The sequence below is a fragment of the Nothobranchius furzeri genome, chromosome 6 (genome assembly GCF_043380555.1).
Source record: "Nothobranchius furzeri strain GRZ-AD chromosome 6, NfurGRZ-RIMD1, whole genome shotgun sequence".
Taxonomy (NCBI): Eukaryota; Metazoa; Chordata; class Actinopteri; order Cyprinodontiformes; family Nothobranchiidae; genus Nothobranchius; species Nothobranchius furzeri.
Window position 1 is genome coordinate 69,303,904 of NC_091746.1, and position 12,725 is coordinate 69,316,628.

Here is a 12,725-nt window from a genome sequence, read left to right on the forward strand (position 1 = left end):
GATAGATCCAAAAGTAGCAGAACCACATGGAAACCTGAATCTAAAGCGAGAAAAATGTCATTAAACACCCGAACATGAGCAGTTTCAGTGCTGTGCTGTTTTCTGAAACCAGACTGAAAAATGTCCATTACCTGATTGTCATTTAGATGTGTCAGCATCTGTTCATACACTATTTTCTCAAGGACCTTAGATAAAAACGGTAATTTGGAAATTGGTCGGAGATTAGAGTAATCAGTGGGGTCGAGACCAGGTTTTTTCAAGATTGGCTGAAGAACGGCGTGTTTAAAGGCAGAAGGAACTTCAGCCAATGTCAAGCTACTATTTAAGATGTCTAGCACATTATGGCTAATGAAAGGAAAAACCTCTTTCAGGAGACGAGGTGGGATAACATCTTCTGGGGAGCCAGACGGTTTCATGGCAGCAACAGTTTTTTCTAGATAGGGCAGAGAGATGGGCTGAAAGCTTTGAAGTTGCACATGAGGGGGAATGACTGAATCATAGAATATATGGAATAGTGATGTGTCGGTCGCGAACGAACCGGCTCTAAGAGCCGGCTCTTTGAAGTGAACGACGGGAGCCGGCTCGTCATTGGGAGCCGTCCCCTCCCCCCTCCCCTTTTGCTTTGGTGAAAGCCACAGGCGATTGGTCAGCATATGTAACTGCGTGTCCAGACTGTCCACACACAGAGCAGTAGGGGTGGGGAAGACGGAGGATAAGACTCAGACACACAGCAGAGCACATGCGGGTGGAGGGAGACGAGAGGGAATGAGGAGAAGGAAAAAGGTGAGCGAGAGAGAGGAGAGTGTGACGAAGACGGTGAGAAAATGAGCACCAGCAGTCGGAAAGTGGAGATTTCTGAAAGTGTTCAGTTATGAAATCCATAGAAATGATAAATATTTGATATATAGAATTTTTTTAAATTAGTAAATCATTTTACACAGTTTTGCATTATTTTGGCTATAAATATACTCTATGCAACAGAAAATCTGAGGAGCCACTTGGGAGCCGAAAGAACCGGCTCTCTAAAAAGAGCCGGAATTCCCATCACTAATATGGAACCGTAGAAGAAGAACTACCTTTGGACCATAACGTAGCGCAGCTGCGTCTGACGTGTTGTCGTAGCGAACAACTTCTCTTCACTTCGGAAGGCAGGCTTTTCGCTAAGGACATTTTACGCAAAGCACCAAAATGAAGCCGAAGAAGCAACACGTGCTGCCTCTGCTGTTGTTATTGTGTTCCGGTATGGCAGAAGCTTTAGAACCCATCAGCACCACCATCGCGGTTAGCATGGCTGCAGCTCTCACCGGGTTTTTAGCCAGCTACCAGAACCTTTTCTACTACTTTCACGAATGCTGCCGACCGGAGTGGATTTCTCTCAACAAAACAGGTAAAAAAATTATTTGACAAACAAGCGAATATTTGTGCTTCAACAGTTTTGTGTTTTCTTTTAAAGATCATCCAATCCCATTTAAAACCCATGTCACCTGATCGTGACGTAGCAGGAAGTTCCATTTTGGAAAGCAGGAGCTAGCTTCTCCGCAGATTAGCGCCGTTTTCCCGCCGCGTTGAAGTTGTTTTTATCGCGAAAGAACGACTCATGTCTAAAATTTACCGGTTTTCATCATGAAAGTAGCACGAATAGGGTTGTGGGTACACGTATTATTGACGGTTAGCGTGCTTGTGGGTGCTTTTGATCCATTCACAACAACGGTGTTAGTCACTGTTGGAGCGACTCTGGGCCGAACAATCTATAAATATTTCCAAGAAACTTGCGATGCGAAATGGATCGCCTTTAACGCAACAGGTGAGCACACAGAAGCAATCTACACTTGTCAGAGCATCATTATTAGCTTTCAGATATTCACAGTTTGCATTAGAGGCTTTAAATGACAAGAACTCTGGAAAACCGAACAAGTCATCTGTTCTGCTGACTTCTATGAAGTTGTATTGCGGATGGATGAAAGACTACAATCCACTTTATTTAAAAAGGTCCTGCATTGACACATTGCCGCTTCTTTTCCGGAGTTTGATGCTTTTTTGTGGTTTAAATATCCACAGATTAGTATTTGGAGATTTTGCAAATTTAGAATATATATAAGATCCTATCTAAATTGTCATTTTCCAAAAAAAAAATTGTATATGTGAAGAAAAGAACCATTTAAAACGAGTACACGTTTTATTTAAGCTAAATATTAAGTAAGCAAAAGCCTGATTTGTCTAGACTTCTGCATCATACTGCATGAAAGCAAAGACTAGGTTTGCAGTAGGCTGACCTATGTATGTTTGTCTATTACAGATGCTGATGTATCATGGTCAGCAGATAGATGTGTGCTGCAGATTTTAAGGGGTGATATCTAGACGATTTTTGCCTTCTCTGCATGCTAATAACAGTGGATGCACAACCTTTTTAAACATGATCAGTGGTGTGCAACACCGGAAGACAAATTTTTAACTACTATTCCTGTTTATAATCAGTCACTGTTGAGTTTTCATGCAGGCTGAACATGAAAATAGTCACTTAGTTAGAGAAGGCTGTTGTCGATTTTGCATCCAGGACATAATCTGAGGCAAGATCTCCAAATATCAGGAAATAAGACTGCAAATCCTGCAGACTGCTGCCACTTTCTGCTGCAGCAGACTTGTAATCCAAGCAATTCTGGTTTGTTTGTTTGCACAAAATACGGCTTGCAAAGCATTCATTTCTACCAAAGACCACTGCAAATGCCCTTAACGGTTAATAGCCGGTCAGTGTTGGGCTCCATTGATCGGTCGTTCACTGGGAGATGGCTCATAAAGCTTGGTGGGTTATTTTTGTTTCTAACCGATGGAAATATGTATCAGCCTTGTTTCACTCAGGACAATTTGACTAGTAGGCAAAACATGTTTATATTAATTACAGCAGTATTCCACGACTGCTTCTGCACATGTTCTGAAAAATCCTCATAAAAGGACTACTTCTAAAACCAGCATAGTCCTTGTTACATTACATTAGAGGATCTCGTAATTTGCCCATTTTCTGACTCTAGAGAACTAAACTCATTTGGGGTGGGGACAACTTCTGTTAAAACCTTTAAGACACTTTGGGAACTCCCTGTTGTTGTTTGTGCCTTTCGTAAACCTGTTTTGTACTTTTGCTTTAAAAGTTAGATTTTTCAGGCTGATGTCTTTGAGGGTCTAGTCATTATTGTACTTTCTATGTTTTGTTAACTTGGCAAATCAACTTTAAAAACAAATGTTTAGAAACTAAATTGAGGTAAATGTTTTTTTTTTTGTTAGCAAAGCTGCACATTTGATCAAGCAGGCTCCGCTACTCGTGTTACGACGGGTTTTGTGTTCTGCTGAAACGACTTTTTAAGCCGCTAATCCCTGATTCATTTCCTCTCTAAACACCTTCAGGTCTAAAGGTCGATCTGGACACCAAACTTTTCGGACAGCATCTTGCATCGCGTGTTGTTTTAAAAGCTGTGAGCGGATTCATGACGAATGAGAACCCAAAGAAGCCCCTGGTGCTGTCGCTGCACGGATGGACTGGCACAGGGAAGAACTTCATCAGCAAGCTGATCGCTGAAAACATCTACAAGGAAGGGATGCACAGCAGCTACGTTCACGTCTTCACCTCCACTCTTCACTTTCCTCATCCGAGTCAAATCGATGCATACAAGGTGAACAATATTATGCATAATGCACCGTTGAACTGATACATGGTGGCACTGTTCGGCTGTTTGAGGGAGCTGGTCTCTGTCGCCCTCAGGCTCAGCTGCAGCAGTGGATAAAAGGAAACGTCACCAACTGCGAACGCTCGATGTTTATCTTCGATGAGATGGATAAGATGCATCCTGGTTTAATCGACAGCATTAAACCGTACCTGGAATACTACGACAAGATAGATGGGGTTTCATATCGGAAATCCATCTTCGTGTTCCTCAGGTAAAAGGCTGGTCGTCCTTCAGGGCCCTGGATTCAGTTTGGCTGGTTTTCTGTTTCTTTAGTTCCTGTTTTCTCACAGATAAGCTAACAGCTAGTCACACTGGTCCCACCTAACTAGTCTACACACATTGTGTAGCAGTTTAGTGTTTTAAACTGTGAATACTTCACATTCACTTTTTATTTCTGCAGAAACATCAGATTCATATTCCAGCTCAAATTGTGACAGGATCTTGCAACGAACTACAATCCTTTAAGTCTTTATGTCCTTAAGGAGCAAGTCACCCCATATCAATCTTTTTTGCTGATAACTATGTAAATTAGTGTCTAATCGTGCTGTAGACTCGTGTAGTCAATAATTTGGTACTTTAGTGCATCTTGGATCAAATTTAAATATTCTGCGTGCCGGCGCAAGAGAATATTGTCATCAGTCACTGTGTGCGAGCTGTAAACAGCAGAGACGAAGCATTCTGAAGTTTAGATCCACGTCACTAAATGGGACGGGTAACTGGGTGATGATTAGGGCTGGGGGTAAACGATTATTTTTAAAACGATTATTCTGACGATTATTTTATCGAATAGTCGACTATTCTAATGACTATTTAGAAAATTAATCTAATGATTATTTTTCTATTGCACAATTAACAAAAACCAGAAAATCTCAAATAAATTCCTCAAAAAAAATTGATAAATTCTTACTGTAAGAGAATAAACACTACAGGCCTTCCATTTTGTATACCACTGCATTTATTGTGTTGTTTGGTTATGTTCTGGTGACATGTAGAACTTGGGAGTGCAGGCTGCTGCCTGAGAGGTGGTAGAAGATGGAGTGTCTCCATGCTGCTTTGTTTTGGTCACTTATGTGCGTGAGGCGAGTGGTCTTACGGGTTAAACCAAACTCAGGTGATATTTTACACTAAACCGAAAACCCACAACACTCTAAATGTAATAAAAGGGAGATCTACACCACAAAAAAGATGAACTCTAAACCAAAACGTAATAGCTTATCCCAACGCAAGAAGCTGTTAGCGAAGATGCTAACAGTAGCTTTACCAACATTAAGTTCAAGTTACCAAGTTTAAATAAACCAAAAACACCCAGCAGCAAACAGACCAGCTCGGAGGAGAGACTGCTACCACCAAAACAGCTCTCCTCGTGTCTGAAAGAAGCTCCTTAATGAAGGGAGAAGCGCTCCCGGTGATTTTCTACATCTGCGATAGACACGAAGCAGCGCATCTGACCCCGGAAGTTGTTGTCTGTTGCCGGGAGACGAAGGCGGGCAAAACAGGAAAATAATCTAGTAGTGGACGGACGTTGTTCCGGGTCTTCGGTATTTGGCGGAGATCTTAGTGAAGGCGGAGAAGAGGGCGAACTAGAGGAAAAACAGGCAGATTCCTCCTCTATTTACAAACTCCTGGGGATGCAACAAGTGGGCGCGGTGCGTCGACTTCCGGATCTGACGTCGACAAATTTTTAGAATCGAGCCGTCGACTTCGTCGAGGCTTCGCTACAGCCCTAGTGATGATGAAACCAACAACAACCATCTAAGGGAGGCATCATCATCTTAATCTGCTCCGGTAGGTAAATAAAATGTTTAAGGTAACGTTAGCTTGATACGTTGGCTTCTGTTCAGCTAATGGTGCGTTTGCTTTCTCCTCGGAACGCCGACATTCCGACTAAAAGAAAACGAATGCGCTCTAAAACTAGGCTTCACTTCACTAAATGCGATGGACTATTGGGTGATGATGAAACCAGTGACAACGATCTGAGTATGAGGCCTCTTAATCTTCTCCAGCAGCCAAAATAAACTTTAAAGAGCAAGTCACCCCCAAATAAACTTTTTTTTTTTGCTGATAAACTAAATAAATGAGTGTCTAATCGTGCTGCAGACACGTGTAGTCACAATAATTTGGCACTTCAGTGCATCTTAGTTAAAATTTAAATATTCTGCCTAAAACTGGCAGTTTTGTGCCGTTGTCAGGTAAAACCTCTGCACTGTATTTTAATTTAAATCTGCCACCGCTATTGGCTAAGAGGTATGCTATGATGTAAACTGGTACATTATGATGTCACAATGTCGTTGTGAGCCTGTGTGTATTTGTTAGCGGCTCTGCCCTGTCGGTCTGCCAGGCAACAGCATTTGTTGCATTTTTCAAACAGGAAGTGGGAGTGGAGTTAAGCCTGGTTTATGCTTCTCCGTCAGCTCCGCAAGGGACAGACACACACGGATTGACGGAAGCGTTTTGCTCTCATACTTCTCCGTCTCCTGGAGTGTGTTGCAAAGCAATTCCCCAGCAGGACCACAGAGGGCGTAGCGTTGTTCTGTGGTATCTGTCATGTATCGGTCCAAGATCATGTGTTTATATTGTGTTTTTTTGTGTATATAAGAGACTTTTAACACGGACATATTTGTCTCTCATTCCCCCACCGCTTCATGCGCTCCCCACCTCTAAACCCACGTTTCCTGTCATTTCCGTCCACAAATAAAACGCTTGCTGTGCATCTTTTCTCTCCTCCAGTCACGGGAGAATTAAACGTTCCTATTTTTAGAGTTTTTTCGCGAGGTATTCTTCAAGCTTCTCCGTGTCTGCCGCTAGTTATCCTCGGCTCTCTTTGCAATGGTGGCACTGTAAACAACAGCGGCGTCCTGACCAATCACAAGCTTGCGTAATCCGTCTCGTTCGACGGATGTTTAAAAAAGTGGGCTCGACTCCGTACGTACTTGCGTGCCCTACGCAAGGACAGATAATGGTGTTGCGTGTCTCCGCACTGACGCAGACGGAGAAGCATAAATCAGGCTTTAGACTCTGGTAGGGGGTGACTTGTAAAAAGAGCAAGTCACCCCCTACCAGATTCTTCCTCAACTCCCACTTCCTGTTTGAAAAATGCAACAAATGCTGTTGCCTGGCAGACTGAGAGGGCAGAGCCGCTAACAAATACACACACACACACACACACACACAGGCTCACAACATTGTGACATCATATGGTACAAGGTAACGTTCTAGAGTACCTCTTAGCCAATAGCGATGGGAGATTTAAATTCAAATGCAGTGCAGTTTTTACCTGACAACGGCACAACACTGCCAGTTTTAGGCAGAAAATTTAAATTTTAACTAAGATGCTTTTAAATGCAAAACTATTGACTACACGTGTCTGCAGCACGATTAGACACGCATTTATATAGTTTATCAGAATTAAAAAGTTGATTTGGGGGTAACTTGCTCTTTAAGATCACGTTAGCTTGATAGTTTAGTTTGTGTTTACATAGCTAACGGTGCGTTCGCTTTGTCCTCGGAAATTCCAACTTCCGAGCAGGAAAAATAAACTGTTTGAAAATGAATGGCAAAAATTTAAAAAAAAGAATACACAGTTAATTTAGTTCACAGCAGAGTTGTTTGCTTCAGTGTAGTTAGCCGTTGATAAAACTACAAAGACCATCACACAGTTTGTCCAGCGGAGAAAGGAGAGAAAAAGGAGTACATGGAGCTGGGTTTAGTTTGTGAAACTCCACAATATTAAATTACAAACTGTTGTATGTATCAAAGTTAGCTTTAGTTTCATTTGTAGTTTATAAGACATGGTCTCCTCATCGGTCATTCCAGAGAGCATAGAAGAGGATTTAAGAACAGTTGTTGTTAAAGGTTTTCATATTGAATACTTGTACACTACGATGATAAAATACAAACAGTTGTTTGTTATTTATCATATTTATTGAATATGGTTATATATATATATATATTGGGAAAATAATATATATTTAGTTTAAAAAGCAATTAAAATAGTTATTAAACACTCAAAAGTATCGAAATTTGGTACCATTAAGTACCGGTATCGATTCATAGGTACTGGGAATTAGTAACGTATCGATTCAAATGTCAAAGGTACCCATCACTAGTCACAATGTCATCATGATCCTGTGTGTCTGTCCGGCAACAGCATTTGTTGCATTTTTCAAACAGGAAGTGGGAGATGTGTGAGACTCTGGTAGGGGGTGACTTGCTCTTTACATTTGTTTTGAGTGCAAACTTTGGATTTTTCTTTTTCCTTTCAGTAGACCTTAAATATTTGTCCTCATTTTCACCCGTCTGTCTTCATCATCCATGTCTCAGAACTAGCATGACTGCAGATGCTAATACCGAATACTTAAACATCTGTTTGGTTTAATCTCCGCTGTAGCAACGCTGGAGGAGAGAGCATCGTTCAGACGGCTTTGGAGTTTTGGAAAGCAGGACGAAGTCGAGAAGACCTAGAGCTCAAGGACCTCGAAACCTCCCTTTCTCTGTCTGTGTTCAACAACAACAACAGTGAGTGCAGATGCATCAAGGACCTTATTCTGGCTCACTCTGAACTTGTTTACAGCTGAATTTGTTTGTTTCAGGTGGCTTTTTTCGTACCAATCTGATAGACAAGAGCCTGATCGACTTCTTTGTGCCGTTTCTGCCTCTGGAATACCTCCACGTCGTCCAGTGCGCCATGGCCGAGATGAAAGCCAGACGACTGGAGCCGGACCGAGACGTGGCCGACAAGGTGGCCAGAGATTTAGTCTACTTCCCTAAATCTGAGCGAGTGTTCTCCGTCAAAGGCTGCAAGACAATAGAGAGCAAACTGGACTACTACACATAACGCCAGCATCTGATGGACAGTTTGTCACTACGTGCACTTTTTAAAAAAGAAGTAACTCTTTCAGCCAAAAGACTAAAAACAAGAAAACGGAGCCGACAGAAGAGGCCTCTGGCGGTTTCTGTGTGACTTCAAAGTCGTTGAGATAAAATCAGGAGGCCTTCTCTGACGTTGTGTCTCACTTACACTCTCTGAGCGGGCTGAAGAGCTCAGCGCCAGCTGAATAAAATATTAAAGCAATGGGAATGAAATCCTTTTGTAGACCATTAACCTGCTTTTATCTCACCAGAGTTTAAGGTCGCTGTCTTAAACCTTGGTGAATAAGGGTGACTTTCTGTAGGGGAACTTGCTCTTTTCATTCATTTTTCTTTAACATCAACTACTGAAAACAACTGCCTTAATTCTTAATCTCAACTTTTTAATCGTTTTATAAAACATCTACGTGCTTCCGTCAGTTAGCTGCTGTGGGTGGTCGAAGCAGCAGAGGGGACCCTAACCCCGGCTTTTAAAAACAAATTAGCTTTGTTTTTGTTTTTTGTCCATATGATCTGCAAATTCTGAGTAAAATATATTTTCTGATGTAAATGTATGGTTCTAGCTGGCTGGATTCATTCATGGGTTCATTTAACAGAACTGGCTGCAAGAACTCAGGATTCAACTCTGGCATCAGAAGTTTTGATTGAATACTTTGGTTTTAACACATTAAATCACATTTCCAGCTAAATGTCATGTCTCAAAAACAGTTTAAAGTACAAAAGAACTTCTCTGCTGGGTTCTGAAAGCTCTGAAATGGAATCTGTCTGTGAAACTTCGCTGCTGTTGCTGACACTATCAAGCTCTGACTGTAAACGTCGGATAAGTCAACAATAAATGTGTTTTCTGAACGTGTATTTCTCTGCTTAATGCACAAGTTGCAGGAAACTGAAAATGTCTCTTATAATTCTGGGTTTCTGTTTGGTTTAGGCCAGTTTGGAAGATAACTGTGCAATAGTGTAACTGTGTCAGAGATTAAACTACATAAAAACAAGTGTTTTAATGTAGATCATAGGGTTTATACTGACTGAAAATTAATGTCCAAATCAACTTTTTTTCTTATAAATTATATAAATGCATGTCTAATCGTGCTGCAGACACGTGTAGTCATTAGTTTAGCACTTTGTTTGTTTGTTTATTCATTTAGCAGACGCTTTTATCCAAAGTGACTTATAATTTATAACCTATAGGGCATGTTGTGATCTGTGGGGGAAACCGGAGGAAACCCACGCAGGCATGGGGAGAACACGCAACTCCACGCAGAAAGGCCGCAGCCGCGTTTTAGTTAAAATTTTCTGCCTAAAACTGATGGTGTTGTGTCGTCGGGTAAAAACTGCACTGCAGTTGAATATAAGTCTGCCATTGCTATTGGCTAAGAGGTACTCTAGAATGTTAGCTGGTACAATATGATGTCACAATGTCGTTATGAGCCTGTGTATTTGTTAGCGGCACGGTCTGCCAGGCAACAGCATTTGTTGCATTTTTCAAACAGGAAGTGGGAGTGGAGTAAGACTTTGGTAGGGGGTGACTTGCTCTTTAAGTCAATTTTTAAATAAAAACATAGAAGGAACTGAAAATAAGTAACTTTAATCCAAGGCCTATTCATGTAACAATTTAGAAGAGCACCTAATGAAAAGTTACCTATTCTTTATGCAGCTCTACAAATCAGCACTACATTCAAACAAATTATAATCAATTCTGTAATTTGTATTTGTTTATCTCTTATTTTCAATCTCTTTCTGCACCAACTACCACGGCAATCTCTTGCACAAATGGCAATAAAACCTTCTGATTAACCAATTTAATTCAGATTAACGACTAGTTAATATCACCCTGATGTGATTTTATTATTTCTGCATCAATCTCAGAAAATGTTTGCAAGTAAAATAAGTCTGGAAAACATTTGCTTTCATTCCAAGTTTATTTGTATCAAACAATTATTTCCTTTCCTGTAGCTGTGTCCTTTTTTGTTGTAAAAAAACCTCCAACCACCTCTTCTGAGGTCTTCCAGTCTTGTGAACATAAGTCTGCTGATTGTTGTATCTGAGATTTAATGGAAGATCTGAACAGTCAGCAGCCAGGTGGAGAGTCTTATACCAACAGAACTGCGTTTATACAGCCGTCATTTTCTGGGTTATTTGTCACCTGGGCGTATTTACCTGAGAAGCACATAAGATTAATTTAGATTTTACAGGCTTTTTAAAAACAAAGGTTTAAACGATGTCTAATAGATGTCATAATGACACTGAACAAAAAAAAAAAAAAGAGCTCACCCCAGATAACTTTTCCACCTTGTGTTACCAGGCCCAGCTCACTGACGTTGACCTCTATCACTGTTCCCTTTGTGATGACTCCCAGAGAGGTGTAGAGGGGGGAGGAAGGATTCTTCTTCACCCCGAGGATGGGGAGGCAGAATGTTGCTTTCAATTCTGGATGTGTTACATGAGCCTTCTTAAAACGTAATCCCTAAAAATAACAACATGGTCATTTAACAATTGGGCACAGAGTTTACAGCAATATACGACAATTAAATTTGACATAAAAACCATGAGAAACAGGGCTGTAAATGGTTCAGGACTTGAGCCACACAGTGATCCTACCATAGGTCTGATGAAACGTTCATACTTTGGGGGTTTTCGTGTGAAACCGTCACCGACAAAGCAAACTTTTGTGACCATCCTCTTCCAGGCCTTCTTTTGTCTCTTTCCGGTTTTGATAACTTTAAGCACCTCTGTCTCTCCTTGAGCACGAACCTTTGGCAGAGGCACCTCCCACTTACCCTACACAGAAATAAAGATGTTTGTTTACACAGTACAGTTATAATCATTTCAAACCCTCTATCAAGAAACTGAAAGATATTATTTCACTGAGGAACGTCACTGACAGCCAGCTTTTACTTACAGCCTTCTCTTTTCGCTTCTGTTTGATCATGTTGGAGAGAACCTTTGCACGAGACTGTCCCTCTCTGTCCAACAGGTAAGCTGGAACTGCACCTTTAGGTGTTTTGTCGTCATTCTTCTGCTTGGTGTTCCTCTGTTCGTGCATTTTGATGCTGAAAACAAACACATCAAGTTTATTTACAAGCGTATATGACAGGTAACGCTGAAGCCATTCATATGCCGCCAGACTCACGTCTTCTTCATCTGGATCTTCTCAGCATATCTTTGTTTGTGGTACAGTTTGGCCTTGAGACCAATCATCTTCCTGGCTTTGTGGGAGCGTTCATGAGCTTCTCGGCTCTCCTTCTTCCTTTTCTTCTCGTGGTGGTCCAGGCGATAGCCATGCCGCTTGCGGTGCAACTCAATGTGCTCGTTCTGAGGCTACAAAACAATAATATAGACATACGGGGGAGCTAGATTTGAGTTTTTGACCTTTAAACAAATACACTCTGCTTTATATTTGATATCTTCATCAAATACATTATTTTATCCCATCTAATTTAACGTAACTTTTCTAAATACAATTACTCGATGTATTTAAATGAGGAACACTCCTGACAGGGCAGTCAAAGGTCACTTGAACATCATAGTTAATTTGACATAACCAACAATGTAGCATACATACTCACACATTTATTTTATATTAAACTGAGCTAAATGTGTTAGGAAACGGAATAAATTCAGACTAGCAGATGGACTCAACACATGCGGACCCAAGCTAATTCTGCTAGCATGCTAAACAGCTCACAGAAGCTACAACGTACATTTTAAATGATTAATTTTCTCACCATTTTGTGTTCAAGGTGCTACGCTTAACAGAAAATACGGTATAGGTGGTTCAAGATGACGAAAACACAACTTATTTGGTGTTTTATGCTTCTGGCTGGGGCTTCTCTGATGTTGTTTTCCCCGAGCCGATACTTAGAGGAAGTGCGTCATCAAATTGCAACAGTTTTTTCCGCCGTCATTATCCGGTCCGCTGAAACAAAAAGCGATAAGTGGCGATTTTTAAAATAAGTGGTAGTTTTTCAATATTAAGTATTCATAGAAATATTATCAATTTACGTACGTGCTTATGGGGATTTTAAACCCGCGAATATAAATTAATTACATTTTTGTTTGCATGCGGAACTATAAATGTCATAGGCTAAAGGATCCAGAGGATGTATTTTGTGGTAGTAGCTGTAAGCGTGACTTTTGACTGGG

At 40.9% G+C, this 12,725-nt stretch overlaps 2 protein-coding genes across 2 annotated transcripts; one reads left to right on the top strand and one right to left on the bottom strand.

The window, feature by feature from the left end:
• Window positions 1–970: 970 nt before the first annotated feature.
• tor1 (torsin family 1) lies at window positions 971–8,787 on the top strand. The gene is made up of 5 exons (XM_015943258.3): window positions 971–1,387; window positions 3,397–3,662; window positions 3,752–3,927; window positions 8,104–8,231; window positions 8,306–8,787. Exons 1-5 carry the CDS (start codon window positions 1,189–1,191, stop codon window positions 8,548–8,550), a joined length of 1,014 nt encoding a protein of 337 aa, XP_015798744.1. The 5' UTR covers window positions 971–1,188; the 3' UTR covers window positions 8,551–8,787.
• A 1,695-nt stretch (window positions 8,788–10,482) lies between these two features.
• Window positions 10,483–12,464, bottom strand: nsa2 (NSA2 ribosome biogenesis homolog (S. cerevisiae)). The gene is made up of 6 exons (XM_015943263.3): window positions 12,308–12,464; window positions 11,713–11,900; window positions 11,482–11,632; window positions 11,181–11,360; window positions 10,854–11,046; window positions 10,483–10,739 (listed from the first exon to the last, which is right to left on the bottom strand). The coding sequence occupies exons 1-6, from the start codon at window positions 12,308–12,310 to the stop codon at window positions 10,672–10,674; spliced, it is 783 nt and encodes a 260-aa protein (XP_015798749.1). The 5' UTR covers window positions 12,311–12,464; the 3' UTR covers window positions 10,483–10,671.
• Window positions 12,465–12,725: the final 261 nt, after the last annotated feature.